Source organism: Abramis brama (genome assembly GCF_963993115.1).
Source record: "Abramis brama genome assembly, chromosome: 1".
In the NCBI taxonomy this organism is placed as follows: domain Eukaryota; kingdom Metazoa; phylum Chordata; class Actinopteri; order Cypriniformes; family Leuciscidae; genus Abramis; species Abramis brama.
In genome coordinates, this window is record NC_139963.1 from 52,940,035 (window position 1) to 52,955,149 (window position 15,115).

A 15,115-nucleotide genomic window follows, 5' to 3' on the forward strand; every position below is an offset into this window, starting at 1 on the left:
TATAAATAATAATACCAAATAATATTATTCTTCAAGTTTTATGTTCCATCAAATAAAATAGTTTTTTAAAAGTTGTGCAAAAAAAATCCACAATTTTGGAGATTTTTGCAGAACAAATGTTACATATTGCAACTTTGGTGTCCTCTCGTATAGGGCTGTCACTTTTGTGAAAAATAAATCCCGTTCGATTTTTGAAACATAGGCTAAGTGTTCATTGAATCGTTAGTAAATTGCCTATATTTGGCGTTGATCCGTTTTCAACGCCAAATATAGGCAAATCCACGGACAACTAAACAGGCATTAGGACGACCGTAAAGAGGGCGCACAAGTCAGCAATGTGGACTGCTGCCATAACATCAATGAAAAGCATTACTGAAGGCTACATATTATGCACTATATTATGCAGAAATAGGCTATTTGTGTGTGTGTGTGTGTCAGAACCTGCAGTTGCTGTGTGACGCGCGTTCGCTGCGAGCGTATACTGTAGTGACGAGCTGGACGCGCTCCGAGAGAAGGCCGTTAAAATCGATTCCCTATTTTCATTTTCGAAACTTGTGTTGGTTGGTCCGATCGATTGTGCAATAAGTGACAGCCCTTTGACATGCTTAATCTTTGATAGGCAGACGCGTGATAACAGCTCGACCGTGAGTGAAACCTAAGCGATTGCGCACGGATGGGAGGGGCGGGTGACATTCATTTTCGGTTAAACGTTTTCGGCTGTTTTTTTTTATTTCGGCCCGAAACCGATAATGCCATTTCGGCCGAAAATTTTCGGCGGCCGAAATTTCGGTGCACCCCTAATATATATATATATATTGCCCTTGCATTCTTTCTTGTGGCTCAGTGACACACCTGAATGAATGGCTCATTATGTATGCAGCCCATTATGCGGGGGCATTGTCTCCTCAGGTGTGAATCACTCAATATGCAGGATGGTGTTGGATCGTTGACGCCCCTGCACATATTGCCTTTCCAAACAGAAAGTGTCTTACAAAATAGGTAACGGTAGCGACAACATCCATTAGTCAAAAGTCTTGTGTACACATATTTAGTATCTGATTTGTGGCCTTATTTCAGAAACTTTCATTTTTAGTTTTTTCAATAACCATGCATAAACATTATTCTCTCAAAAAATACAAACATGTACACTAGGGATGCTCATATTGACCGTTTAAATGTTAACCGAAAGAAAAAAATTTGACCAATTAGTTCTCAGTTGAACCATTTATTTATTTATTTATTTATTTTTTTGCTGCTGCATGGTTAAAAAAAATACTATATATAGCCTATATTTGTTAACTCACTGGGTGCGTTGAGCCGCAACCACACGCCTACAAACATACCGTATTTCGATGAGCAATCAAAATTAAGTGAGCAAAAAGAAGTAGGCTACTATGTGGGACCATTTCGACAGAAAGGGCGACAAAGTAACTAGCAAAATATGCTATGCGGTATTAAAATAAAGCATTAGTGCAACGACACAATCACTTGCGATGCAAACATCAACAAGCAAATGAAAGGCGCTTCCCGAAGCTGGTCTTTCCAGCGAGACGTTACCTCTGTATTCCCGAACATCTGATTTCTGCCACGGGTAGAACTGTCCGCAGTGCTGCACTCCAGACTAATGTTTTTTTAAATAAAAACTAGACAAGGTGTGGATTGAGGTAGGCCTGCTATTTTTATTTTATGGAAGAAAAAAAATTCAAAGCTTCAAACTGATTCAGTGTTTTCTTTTTGTCGTCGTAATTTTGGTAAATATTTTAAGTTAAAAAAAAAAATTTGTAGGCCTATTTTTTTCTGTTTTTCTCAGTTGTCAGTCAGAAATGCTGCAGGTGCGTGCAATTTTTATGTGAATCCAGGATCTGTTGTTGTGTTCTGCATGTTTGCACGTTAAAATAAACCCGTGATTTTTTTTTATTTTTTTTTATTTTTTTTAATGCGGGTAACAGACACTCGTCAATTTGATTTTTTTACTTAATGGCAATTCAATATTATAATCTTATCAGTTAATGGTTAATAATCAGATAACGAGCGGCGGTTGTCGTCGGGAAAATTAACCGAAATGAGCATCCCTAATGTACATACATGTTGCTCACATATTATGGTAGCCCTGTTTGTGCTAAATAGTGTAATTACACCTTTGCCATTAATATGTTTATAAGCAACTGAAAAAAGCATGAATGTCAGGGCATGTCAGAACATCTTAAGGACCCCAAAAACACCTCAGACCCCAGAGGGTTAATAATAAATTTAAAAGAAATATCCGATCATTTCCAATAACATGGCTTGGAGCATGCTCACCATGCACCATTTATTTTCAGATACGTTTTGTCCAAAGAAATGTTTTTCTATGGAAGCAGCTTCAACTCAAGCTTAGATTTACCCCCCAGTGGGAATAATAATGCTTGGATGATGAGTATAGTAGCAAGTAGGGGTGTAACGATATTCGAACCGAACCGAAAAAACGCGATACACCACCAACAATACGAATCGCGATACTCTCATGGCATACCGAACACGCCCGCCCCGCCCCCATTGGACCTCATGTCTTATGTGTACACAACGAATACAGCGTTGTTGCCTTACCACCATTAACCACATTTAATCGCAATAAGCTCAGTGTTTTGTTACTTTCGATAATAAGCAAGGTGTAATCTTTCAGATTCTGTCTATTTGATCACGAAATTCAAACATTAAATGTCGTTTTGGCGTTCTTTGATGTGGCGTGACAGGCTCCTCATTTAAAGCGGCAGCGCGGAGCACGAGTAAACGCGAGCATCTCTTCCTCAGTTACAGAATAAACATGAATGGACACCTGAAGGTATGTTGAAAGATACAGTATACTTACTGAAAGGCATCATAACTCGTGTAATCGCTAAGTCAGTGTTTCAACAGCGGAAATACGTCAATAAAACACTTAGTTTTTCATATAGCTTTATTTACCTCAGGCAAGTCATTCAGTGTCCACAGCTTGTTGGTTTGCTAAGGAAATGAACCCTTTCACTAAATAAATGCACTGTATTAGCCTATATATTATAGTTTACTTAACCTGTTAATGACATCTTGATTATTTAATGTATTTTTAAAATATCGGTCATGAAAATGACAGCAACTGTGTAAATGATTATATTTCAATAATAAATTAGAGTAAAAACATAGGCTATGTTAATGTAAAAACTGCCTTATGTACAGTTTACATGTTTTCATACAATTTGTTACTTGTTGATTATTATTATATCTAAAAATAAATAGCAACTGAATTTAGGCTAAAAGTCTAGGCTCTGTTGTTAAGCTTTAATGTTATAGTAATGTGAAAGTAAGGGCTCCTATATAGTTTACAGCATTAGCAGATAATTTTTTTTATCCTTACGAGACGTTTACTTGTAATTGAATTAATTTAAAGACAAGGACACAATTTGTTAAAGCACTGTTAAAAAAAAAAAAAGCAATTTTAGCTTTCTAAACCCCCCCAACACACCTAAATGAACCGAAAATGAAGATGCCTAAATTATGCAGGTGGAGTTGGGGAGGTGGAGGGACGCCAGAACAGCTGATGCCAGAGCGAGGTGATTATTAGATGGGTTCACTCCTCCCGAAATTACCTTTGTGAACTTCACTAATTTTTTATTTTCATGATCGACTTCAGCAATTACTTCTTGCAGCCCTAGTTAATTTAAGTTTGTTTTGATCATCAGAATCAATTTAAGAAAATGAAACATCATGATACTGAAGAACAAAGAGATTGCCGTTTATTCTTGATTCTTTATTCATTCGTCAAGCTGACGCTCACCAGATTTACATTGTTTCAGGTCAAGAATAAAAAAATGACATAGAACTTTCTTAAAACAGTGTAATGCAACAACAACTCAGGCCAAACATGCATAAAAACACCTTTAACAAACTATTGCAAATGTGTTGTTGAGGTTAATCAATCAAATGCAATCAACAAATCATTTAATATCATAAATATTAAGTGTCTGTATAATATATTGGTTTTAATACATTTTCAGTGCTTTTTTTGTTTGTTGCATGGATTGCTCAGCTAAACAGGCCAATAAGAGACTATCAACTACTAACTACTAATATTTTATTATTATTATACAAAAGTCTCATTAAAACATCTACAAATGTTTAAAACAGATCAGAGATCAGGCAAAACCCATAGACACTTGTTCAATGGTTCGTCGCATGATGGGTTCACGAAGATCATTGACATTTCGAAAGGGTTATGAGGCAACGAAGCCTCGTTTACTGAAATCACATGACTTTCAGTTTGATACATGCTCTTAACCACCACAAATCTGAACATGATTTGAAACAAAGATTCATAAAGGTGTCTTAGCTTCGTGGAGCAGTGTTTCGAAAGCGCCCATCACTACTTTAACTACATGAGTAACAACATGATTAGCAAGTTTTTTTGCATAAAATAGTCCATTGAAACTCACTTGATTTAATGTTTCTTTTAGACCTGATGGACGTAATCAAGAAAGGAAAAAACAGAAGCCAAAAAAATCTGTCTCCTGCCCTCAGTGTAAAAAACGCTTCACATGTAAATCAAGTCTGAAGATTCACATGAGAGTTCACACTGGGAAGAAGCGAAACGCAGGAAGTCCTTCACTACAGACGATGAACTGAAAGAGCACCAGAAAATTCACACTGGAAAAACCTTTGAAGGCACAGTTCAGGAGCTGAAGAAGAGGCCATAACATTTATGAGAGATATGAATCTGATGTTCATTTTTTACTCGTTCGTCATTGTTTTTCATCAGAACATCTAGTGTCTCTTCCACTTCTACTCTTGGAAATGCAATATATAGTTTCATGTATCTTTGAAACTGGACTCTTTTCTTCTCTTCTTCTCTTGAGATGCTTTGGCTCTTATAAAGAGAGTCAGTAAAGAGAGAGATCTCTCATTCTCCTTCACTTTTACTCAATGTTTGTATTTGCTTCAATGATTGATTAAACTCTTTACTCATTTTTATCATCTCATTGTTATTGTCCTTTTTTTGTTTTCTGCTGATTCTGCTTGAATCAGAAATAATTTTAGTTCTGAAAGTCATGAAGTATCCTGATATGATTGCTTTTTAAAATTCTCAATAGAGCTTTTAAATGCCTAACTAAATGATAGTTTACCCACAGTTACTTTGATAGTTTACTTTGACTGTAGTTATCAGTCAAATTAATTTTTACTTTGTTTATATAGTTTTTCTTTTTTACCCAACAAACATAAGGATACTGATAAACACAAGGCACATGCATTTTTACTTCTTCTCAATCTATGACAAATTTTTGTGAAGGAAGACAAGCATGTGAAGTTTATCTGGTTTCAAACTGAAGCCAAACACTGTCTGAAGGTTTCCTGAAGAACTGAAAAGCTCTCAAACCTATTGTTGCACCGGCGCCAATAAAGTCATGCAGATAGCAGATTTGAATAAAAAAAAATCAAGTGCAAATACAAATACAAAAATAAGATGAGTAAAGAAAACGGGGGTTTTAATTTTAATAATCACCCTTTATTAAATATATGAACACAGAAACCCCCTGTTAACAGTTAATGTCACGTTTCCCATTCCATGACTAGTAAAATAATAGCCGCGTCGCGTCTATGACAACTCGAGGTATCACACACCGGACGCGCACTTTCTCAGTTTAAGGCCAGCAATATCATTATGTTTAAGGACATTATGGAATTGAGATAATGTCTGTACTATGTTATGATTATACTGTACAATTAAATACAATAGTTGCTGAGTCTGTGATCTGAACACTTTACCTCAGAGCATCCGTTAACTGAATGAATTGAGAATATCACATGAAAATCCGATAACATCAGCAATTTTCATTCAAGCAGCTGATTTCTGTAAATGAATGTAAAATTAAATGTATATTGCAGCACAGGGTGAAATCATTTACGATGATTTGAGACAAACATAATGTAAATTTAATATAAAACGATGTAAATGGCGCTCTGTGTCGCTTGTTGCTGGGCGCCGCGGCCGCCGTTGTGTGTACACTCATACAGAATGTGTTCGAATTCTAAAGACGTGGCGCTGCGCTTCTCGTCCGGTGTGCGACCAACTTTAAGGTGCTGTTTTCTTTGAAGCCGAAGAACTCTGTTCTTAATACTGGCGAGCTTACTTTTTTCGGGTGTGGACAGTGTTTCACTCTAGCTGCGCGGACAAGTGCTGCGTCGTCTTCTTATTTGATAGGTGTCCGCGGGTGCAATACAGACACTTGAGAGGTCAACCAGGTAGGCCTACTGGCGCTGGAGTATTTACGTGTCATGTTATCATAAGAGTCCTATTCATTTTAAACATTGTGGTTATCGCTAATACCGGTATATTGTCACACTCTAAATTAACACGATGTCGATATTTCATGCTTTGAATATCAGGATTATCGTCAACACCGGTATATTGCGACACCCCTAGCTGGAACCCATGTAAACTTTACCCTCATCCCCATTGACAAACCCGTGTGTAACATTCTAGTACCTCATATACCATGTCCTGCCGTGATTGTGACTTGAATGATTGCAAACTCTTTAGAACTGCACTACAGTATATGATGATATCTAGGTGAAAGAGGCTCTATGTGATGGGATTTATCTGACCTGGGTGACGCGAGGCTGCTAGCAGACAGTCGGTTTAGCCAGTCTGTCTGCTTCCTGACCTGAGCCCCAGATTGTCATGTTTGAGCTCTAAGACGATGTGCCATATTACTAGAGAGAAGAGCACCATCCCAGGAGGGATGAATACCATCTCTTTTCAACAGGTCAGGTTTGCCCCAAACTTTTCCAATTGTCTATGAATTCTATATTATTATGCGGACACCACTTAGACAGCCAGCGATTCAGTGAACACAATCTACTAACTATCTCATCACTCCTGCGAACAGGAAGGGGGCCAGAGCAAATTACAGTGCCATTATGTGGCATTTCCTTCTTTATAATGACGGTCGTCAATAGCAACGCATTATAATACCACGCACATCCATTGTAACGGCCGCCTAGTGTTAAGTAGTGTTCATGACATGGATGTTGATGTGCCTTTAAGATAACCTCTTCTATGGCGTGACGTTAATGTATGCGTGCTGTTTTAATCTGAGCGCGCACGCACAGTGAGAGTGAGAAGGCTCGCGCAAAGAGGAAGATGACTGCTCTACTGCTGACCGTTGTTTTATTATAATGTGTTTACTTCCACTTTGATTTGTAGCGTGTTTAAGAGTGTTTTCTTTTCCCTTTTAACATTCGCTCTTCGACATGTATGTGAAGAGTGTGCTTATAATTGAGAGAAAACATCTATAAAAGTCTCGTGGAACTACCAGTTCATTTGCACTGTCTTGTATTCTTCATCTGGGCAGACTTCAAACTCTCTGACAGACGTTACACCATGATCACAATGGACAATTGAATTTCATTCAAATACAACTTGCCGTCTTGCGTCTCCGTTTTTAATTGTATTGAAAATTAAATCAGAGTTGATTTATTGTTTACAGAGTTTGATAATATTGTTGTGATCATCTTGTCTGAACGATTGTTTTGTACGCTGTAAAGTTACACTCTTAAAACGGATGTGTTAAAAACAACGTGTTATATCTTAACACACCTGTGTCAAGTTAAGGACAACACATTTTGTGTTACTTTTAACTCAACCAGTGTGTTATTGTTCTTAACACAGGGAGTGTGTTAAAATATTTAACACGTGTCATAACGTGTGTCACGTGTGTCATAAATCACACAATTTGTGTCATAGATGTGCTATTTGTGACCAGTTAAAGGGCAGATAAATAACAATAAATAACACCATCATCTATTGTTCATTCTTAGTTCATGTTAACTACCCAGTCAACACGTTGATCTCACAGTGATCTCTCCATATGACCACAATGTGAGTTCACAGTGAGCTAAAAGTGTAACCGCACTGTGCACTCACTGTGTGCTCATATTATGGACACAATGTGAGTCACCCCAGCTAGAAATGTAATTGGACATGGACTCCAACATCACTCAGATGTTTAATTAAGTGATTAATTGAGTGATGATTGAGCATTATTGAAGACACCTGATGTTAACAAGCAGAATCACTGAAGAAGAAAATCACAAATTGTAAGTTACCATTAAGGTGATGGGTGTTTGCTTTAGTTGGGCTCTAGACCATTATATGTTTACTTTAATATTTACTGTTGTTTGTCTGCTGTTATTGATTTATAACAGTCAAATGAACAAAGTAAAATGTTATCTTATAGTGTTGGTTATGTTTTGACATAATCATGCTGTGATCTGAAAAAGGAAACTTATTGAGACAGTTTGGTTTAACTTGTTAGCAGCAGTTTACTGATTTTTCAGTCTATGATTATTAGTATTGTACTTATAATTCAAAATATGTAATAAACATTGTTCTGATCAAAAGACATTCAGATAAATTCATTTAAAACACAGACATCAATAATCAGCCTGTGAATCTCAACAATGGTGACAATAATAAAGCATGTTGCAGTGGCTGCCACCAATCACAACTCATTAATGGCTCCCATCATGCATTGCGGTATGAATAAATTATGATCTGAATTGTCAATTTACTTTTCCTAATTGAATATTCTGCTCCTCACCATTGTTGAGATGCATAGACTGAATCTTGACATCTGTGTGTGCCTAAAAGAATGATTTTTTTTTTTTTTTTAACAACTTTTAAGAAATCCTTTATATCAAAAATTTTGGGCATTTATGCAGATTCACTAACCAACAACATAAATCGAAGTCAGAAAGAAGGATTTTAATGAGTTCAGTGATCAAGATCATAACATAACCAGCACCATCAGTCACTTGTTTGTTCAACTGGTGATTATAATTCAGAAACAACAGACAAACAAAATCTAAAGTTAATAATATATGGGTCAAGAGTCCAACTAAAGCAACCATTGATCGTCATAACGGTAACTTACAATTTGTGATTTTCTCCTTCAGTGATTCTGCTTGCTAACATCAGGTGTCTTCAATAATGTTCAATCATCACTAAATTAATCACTTAATTATCTCATTAACTTAAAAACTCTTGAGTGTGGACTCATACACTCCCAGGAGTGTTAATTTAACACTGGAGTTTTTGCTGTGTACAAAGAGCCGTAGTTACCTGACAAGCTGAGCCATATCGCATTAATTATCGCTGGCGATAATTCCGCGATATTAATGCGATATGGCTCAGCTTGTCAGTTAACTACGGCTCTTTGTAGTAAATGCCTCTCCATCTGAAAGCAGGTGAAGGCGATTTACTACTAATCAAGGAACCGGCTTTACTGATGAGATGCGCATAACAATATCACGATATAAATCGCCCAGCCCTAGTCAAGACCAAAGAGCCCAACTACAGCAAACACTGACCTCTACAATGGTGACCAAACCAAACTCTTCAAACAAACTTCAACATGTAAACCTCTTAAACATAGTTTCTAAACATCGAAACTTCCCGCTATAACTGTCTAAGAATGTTAGGGGGGATAATGTTCTATCAATGTCATCACTAAACATGTTTGAAATGTTTATAGAGAGTGTTATCCTACCTTTTAGGAGAACATTCTGGTTACAAAAATAAAATTAGCTACAGAAAATATTACAAGAACATAACATAATGCTCTCAAAACATTCATAGAACAATAACATTTCTAGCTGGGATGAGCTCATATTGTGGTCATAGTTTGAGCACACAGTGAGAGTGCTGTGAGGTTACACTTTTAGAACACTGTGAACTCAGATTGCTGACGTTGTGACCACATGGTGACATCACTGTGAGATCATAGTGTTGACTGGGTAAGGTAGTTAACTAATGAACCTTATTGTAAAGTGTTACCTATATTTGTATTTTAAGACATTTTAAAGGCTATTGTTCACTTTGATCTATTTTCGTTACCACAATTTTTTATCCAATTAACAGTATCATATACACATTTCAAAGAGTTTGTTCTATTCAGTTTGATGTTTCACACCATGAGGCTTCATGAAGTCAGAACAATTACTATGAACTTTAAACAACACCGTTTTTACTAAATAAACTGAAATGATTGCTGTCTTCATCTCACCACAGCTTTACACAACCAGCAGAAAGAGAGCAGCTGGAATAAGTTTATGCACATTATTAGCACACTATATTAGTTTATAGACTTAAATGGTAATTTTATGGTAAAATTTCTACCATTTTATGGTAGGGTGACCATATTTATACTTCGAAAAAAGAGGACACTCGAGACACAAATTCAGACAGGCTTCTCAGAGGTTAATGAACATGCTTTATTATGCCTCAATGGTACAAAAATAACTTCTGTAATAAAATAAAATAAAATAACAACCAGTAACAAAATAATAGCTCTCTTTTCAAATAAAAAAAGAATATGAAATAATGTTCTGAATATGATTTCTTCTGCACTGTAAAAAGTGCTACACCCACAAAGTAGGTTTTATATATTTTAAATAGTTGTAATCTAGTTTATTTTATTGGTTTTATACTAAAAAGTATCAAAATACTTCCTCTTTACTTAAAATATGTCAGTTTTTATATAACAATATATTTTAAATAAAACACATGCAATTTATTTGGGTAGTTATTTGTATGTGGTTGTTGTGTACAAGAAATGTTATAAAAGTGAGTTGACAATGCACAATTTATTTGAGCAGCTGTCTATGTGGCAGGTGTGTTCATCAAACATAAATATTTAAAAAAAAATGATAAGTTGGCATTATCCATTTTTCACTGGCGGGGACTCCCAGTCAGATGCTACCTTCCTCGGCACTTCAACTGTATGTTCTGTTGAACTGTATATTACCAATAATATAACTTTTAATCGTTAGTTAGCGTAAACTTAAACTAGGGTGGTACTAATGTTAACGTGTTTTATCTAGGACTTTTACCTTACCGTTTAATGTCAAATATTATAATCGCTAACTAACGATTAAAAGTGATATTATTGGTAAAATTAAAGCCAAAGTAGCCTTAAAACACATAGTAGGCATGATTACATCACTTATTTAATTTCATATTAACAGCATGGTCTCCGGTGGGGGATGCAGCTGTCGTGGGGTGCTCGCGTTATCAGCAGCAGTGTTTAAAAACACAGATACGTAGGTAATAATTAGTTGCACAAATGCCCTCAGTTATATTGCACAGATTAAATTTCAGGATCACATGCGATCGAAACGGTCGCAATTTCGAGCCTTCAGGCAATAGTTGTGCGGCCAAATTAGGGGAAGTAAGATGTGGTGTTTTATGGACAGCAGGCAAAACAAGCTAGCCATGTGTCTTTGTCAGGACTCTGGAATCAGATTATGTTTGTATACTTTTTGCATTACTAAAGCAGATGCACAGATTACACTGTAGAGATGTATGCTTAGTCTGTCTGATTTTAGAGATTTGATTCACGTTATTTTAATGCTGCATAGTCAAGTCACATACTGACGCGTCTTGACCAAACGGCAATATACGACGAAAAGGGTACCCCTAAAACGTCCATATGAGACGAAGACATAAGCGCACCAGCAGCGCCTCTTAGCGGTACCCTAACGCATACCTAAACCTACCCATAACCCGAATCGTCACATACGGACGTTTTAGGGGTACCCTTTTCGTCGTATGTTGCCGTATGGTCAAGACGCGTCAGTATGTGACGTTTGGGGGTGAGACTGTGTTGTCAATTAATGACAGATTTTTGGTTAAACTATTAAACTATTTCTAAACCATTACTTAAAAAAGTTACATTTACCACTGATTTTTAACCTTTGCATTTTCCTGGTCTTCAGATACCCAATCACTTTTGTTACCTGGGGTCTACAAGCTTCACATCCAGGTAAGAAAAACTTCAAAATAGATAAAATTTTTGAGATTGTAGATCTCAATTTGATCAGATTATACTTTTTAACAGGATTCATCTGAAAAAAGGAGAGAAGTGGTCCTGAGATGCCTGATTGAGTACATGGAGGAGAGACAGGAAGACCTCATCAGTGTCCACCACGTATGTATTGGGCTTAAAGCTACTTGTCTATTTTTCTGTCTGTCCCGAGCACAATTATGTCCAAAAGACGTCTTTTCAACGTCTATTGTCACAAAAGTCGTATGTTGAAGAGACGTCCACTGAGGAGCTAGAATGAAAGTTATGACGTCTTTTTTTGGCGTGTTCTGTAAGTCCAATATAGATATTCATGGAACCTCCATACAAGGTTAAAAACTAGTTCAGATGTGAACATATTTAGCGTAATTTAAGGTCTCATTTAGACAATTTATACTGTTTCTGGACCAAATAAACACTCTCAGGATGCATTAAATTAAAACTCATGTTTATTTCAACGTAATTTCCATTTGTAATTGCAATGCAACTCACAGAGAATGTGTTTTGTCCAAAAATCATGAAAATAAAAGAGACTTCACACACACACACCTTTAGACAACTTATCATCTGTAATTCACACATCTTTGGATTTTGAGAGAAATCAGATTCGATCCAGGGACCTTCAGCTGCCTGCCCTAAGCTGAAGACGTAAAATACAGATACTTTGACTATTTCTTGTCAGATGTATACAGAAGTTCTTACTGAGAAATAATAGAGGTTTAGATCTTTATCTATGTTTAATTTGAAGTCACCATTGTGGTGATCAGTGTTTGTTTTAGTTGGGCTCTTGATCCTTGTACATCTTGTATTAACTTTTCTTTGGATGCTTTTCTTTTATGCTAAGTGTGAGTGAAGTTTCTTTTTGAAATGATTTTTGGACAAACACACACTGTCTGTGAGTTGCTTTGCAATTACAAATAGAAATTACATTGAAATAAATGTGAGTTTTAATTTAATACATCCTGAGAGTGTTTATTTGGTCCAGAAACAGTATAAATTGTCTAAATGAGACCTTAAATGATGTTGAAAATATGTCGACATTGACCACATCTGAACTAGTTTTTAACTTTGTACGGAGGATCCATGAACGTTCATTAGAGAACATGTCAAAAAAAGACGTCATAAAAACTTTAATTCTGGCTCCTCAGTGGACGTCTTTTCAACGTACAACTTCTTTTGGACATAATTTTGCTTAGTGGGTGTATAAATATTGTGATGATATGGGGTAATTACATTTGCTCTTGAAAGATATTTAAACTCTGTAGCTTAATAAACAATAATTTGATGACCAATCAGTTACAGGCAAGGACAATTGCATTGTTTTACTGCAATGCATCCTTTGAACCAGAAAAAGACAACACTCATGCTACAGTAGATCATGATAGTTTAGTACCCACAGACTTCACTCTGGTCACATGCTCTAGTCACAGTATCCGTCTAGTATCCACCACCTTTAGCAACAAAAGTACAATTTTGACTTTGTGTCTTATGTCTTCTACCTGTCTGCTATATTCATTTCATTACCTGTTTGTCTGACCAAACTCTTGATTCTTTTTTGTCTCCACCAATAGAGTCGTGCTAAAACAGAGGTGCACGCTGAGCTTGGCAGTTGCCCACTGAAAATTTACATGTGCCATCATACCGACACGATTGGGATTATCATAGAAGGACATGTGGTCGGAGGTGTGCCAAACCTGTCGAAAGCATGCTGCCTCCTGTTTGGACTTACCTATGCTCTCAACCTCAAGTATCTCTCACAAGTATATACCAGTTTTGAGATTTTTGTGGGATTGGACCCCAAAGCAATCATCCAAGTATGCAAATCTCCGCACCAAGTTGTCTTAGATGATTTATCAATGGCATCTGGCATTGTTTGCCATCATTTGCTTTTCTTCTCCATCCTCCTTGTCTGCCCATCCATATTTTTCTGTAGAGTTGATCTTTCCCAGCAGTTTTCGGTTGCTCAACAAATAAGCATAAAAGTCTTTGCAAGAAGTGTCTTTGAAATTGTATTGCACTAATATAATCCCCGCCAGTGACTCAACAGACAGCTGGTTCCTCTCCTTGGTCCACTGGCTCTGCATCAGTGAGAAAACCCTCTCAACATTTGCATAGTGAGAGGGAAGTGCAAAGACAAACTGTGCAATCCTCAGTAGCTCTGAGTAACATGCAATGCTTTTTGCCTTCTCAAAATATTTGGTCCACTTCTGATGCACCAGCAGACCACTTGACATCATCAACTGCCACCCCCTTCTCTCCAAGATACTTGATGCAGGCCTCCACATCATTCCAGTTTGGAGGCTCACTCAGATCCATCCACATGAATGTTGAGAACTCTTCCAAGGGAGTCATCCACTTCTCCAGATATTCCAGACATGCACTGTACAGGCCTTGCACATCAGCACAGAACTGGTCACAGCCCTAACCAAGTCCATCTTTGCACTTTTGTGCCAGTAGTCCCTTAGCTATAACACCATTGACAATGGCTTTGGTCTTTTAGCGATGTCAGAAATGACTTTTTTAGCAAGGTACTGGTGCAAGCCATGAACCTGTAGCTGTTGTGGTGTTTCACAGTATGAAATGCCATCGCACATTCCACTGCATATACAGCATCATCTGTTTTCCCAGATCTAACAAAGAACTCAGTCAACTTTGCAGAAGAACTCACCTCTCACAACTTGTTTATGTTTTTCAGTGTCCATGTGAGCTTTGAGATCTCCAGCACCTTTATTAGACACTGAAACATATGTGGCAGCTTTGCACACAGTGCACTCCGCCTCCCACTTGTCCCGACCGGGACGGTACGTGGGAAAAATGTTTTGCAGTTCAACTATGAAGCTGCACTTAAGCTTCGGCATTTTGTGTGCAATGCTGCTCCGCTGTCTGCTCTGCTCACTGTGTATGTGCGCGTCACACACAAGGCAGCCTCTCGGGAATTACGTCACACAACAAAGTACACGCTTAATGGTCCCATGAAAAACAGTGAAAACTGGACATTTTAATTTATTTATAAAAAAACCTGGACGCCCCGGACAGTACGTAAAAAGTGGGCATGTCCAGGCAAAAGAGGACGTTTGGTCACCCTATTTTATGGCAGTCAGTTTCTTTGAATGAAGTGAATTAACTTTAATGTAGTTTTAATTTAGTGCAACTGTGCTGCCAGCATTTTACAGATAAATCACAAGACAATTATTTTATAGTAAAACACTGCAAAAACAACACACACTGTCGCTTATGTAATTATG

At 37.1% G+C, this 15,115-nt stretch overlaps 1 protein-coding gene and 1 long non-coding RNA gene across 2 annotated transcripts in view; both read left to right on the top strand.

The window, feature by feature from the left end:
* Positions 1 to 4,983, top strand: part of LOC311087674 (uncharacterized protein) — a 13,944-nt gene extending 8,961 nt beyond the window's left edge. Inside the window, exon 3 of the mRNA XM_084121055.1 lies at positions 4,467 to 4,983. Coding sequence (XP_083977181.1) covers positions 4,467 to 4,635 — 169 coding nt within the window. The 3' untranslated portion in view covers positions 4,636 to 4,983. The remainder of the gene's footprint in view (positions 1 to 4,466) is intronic.
* Positions 4,984 to 11,743: 6,760 nt separating this feature from the next.
* Positions 11,744 to 13,814, top strand: LOC311094132. The gene is made up of 3 exons (XR_014608571.1): positions 11,744 to 11,831; positions 11,907 to 11,996; positions 13,442 to 13,814. It is a non-coding gene; the product is annotated as an uncharacterized lncRNA (long non-coding RNA).
* Positions 13,815 to 15,115: the final 1,301 nt, after the last annotated feature.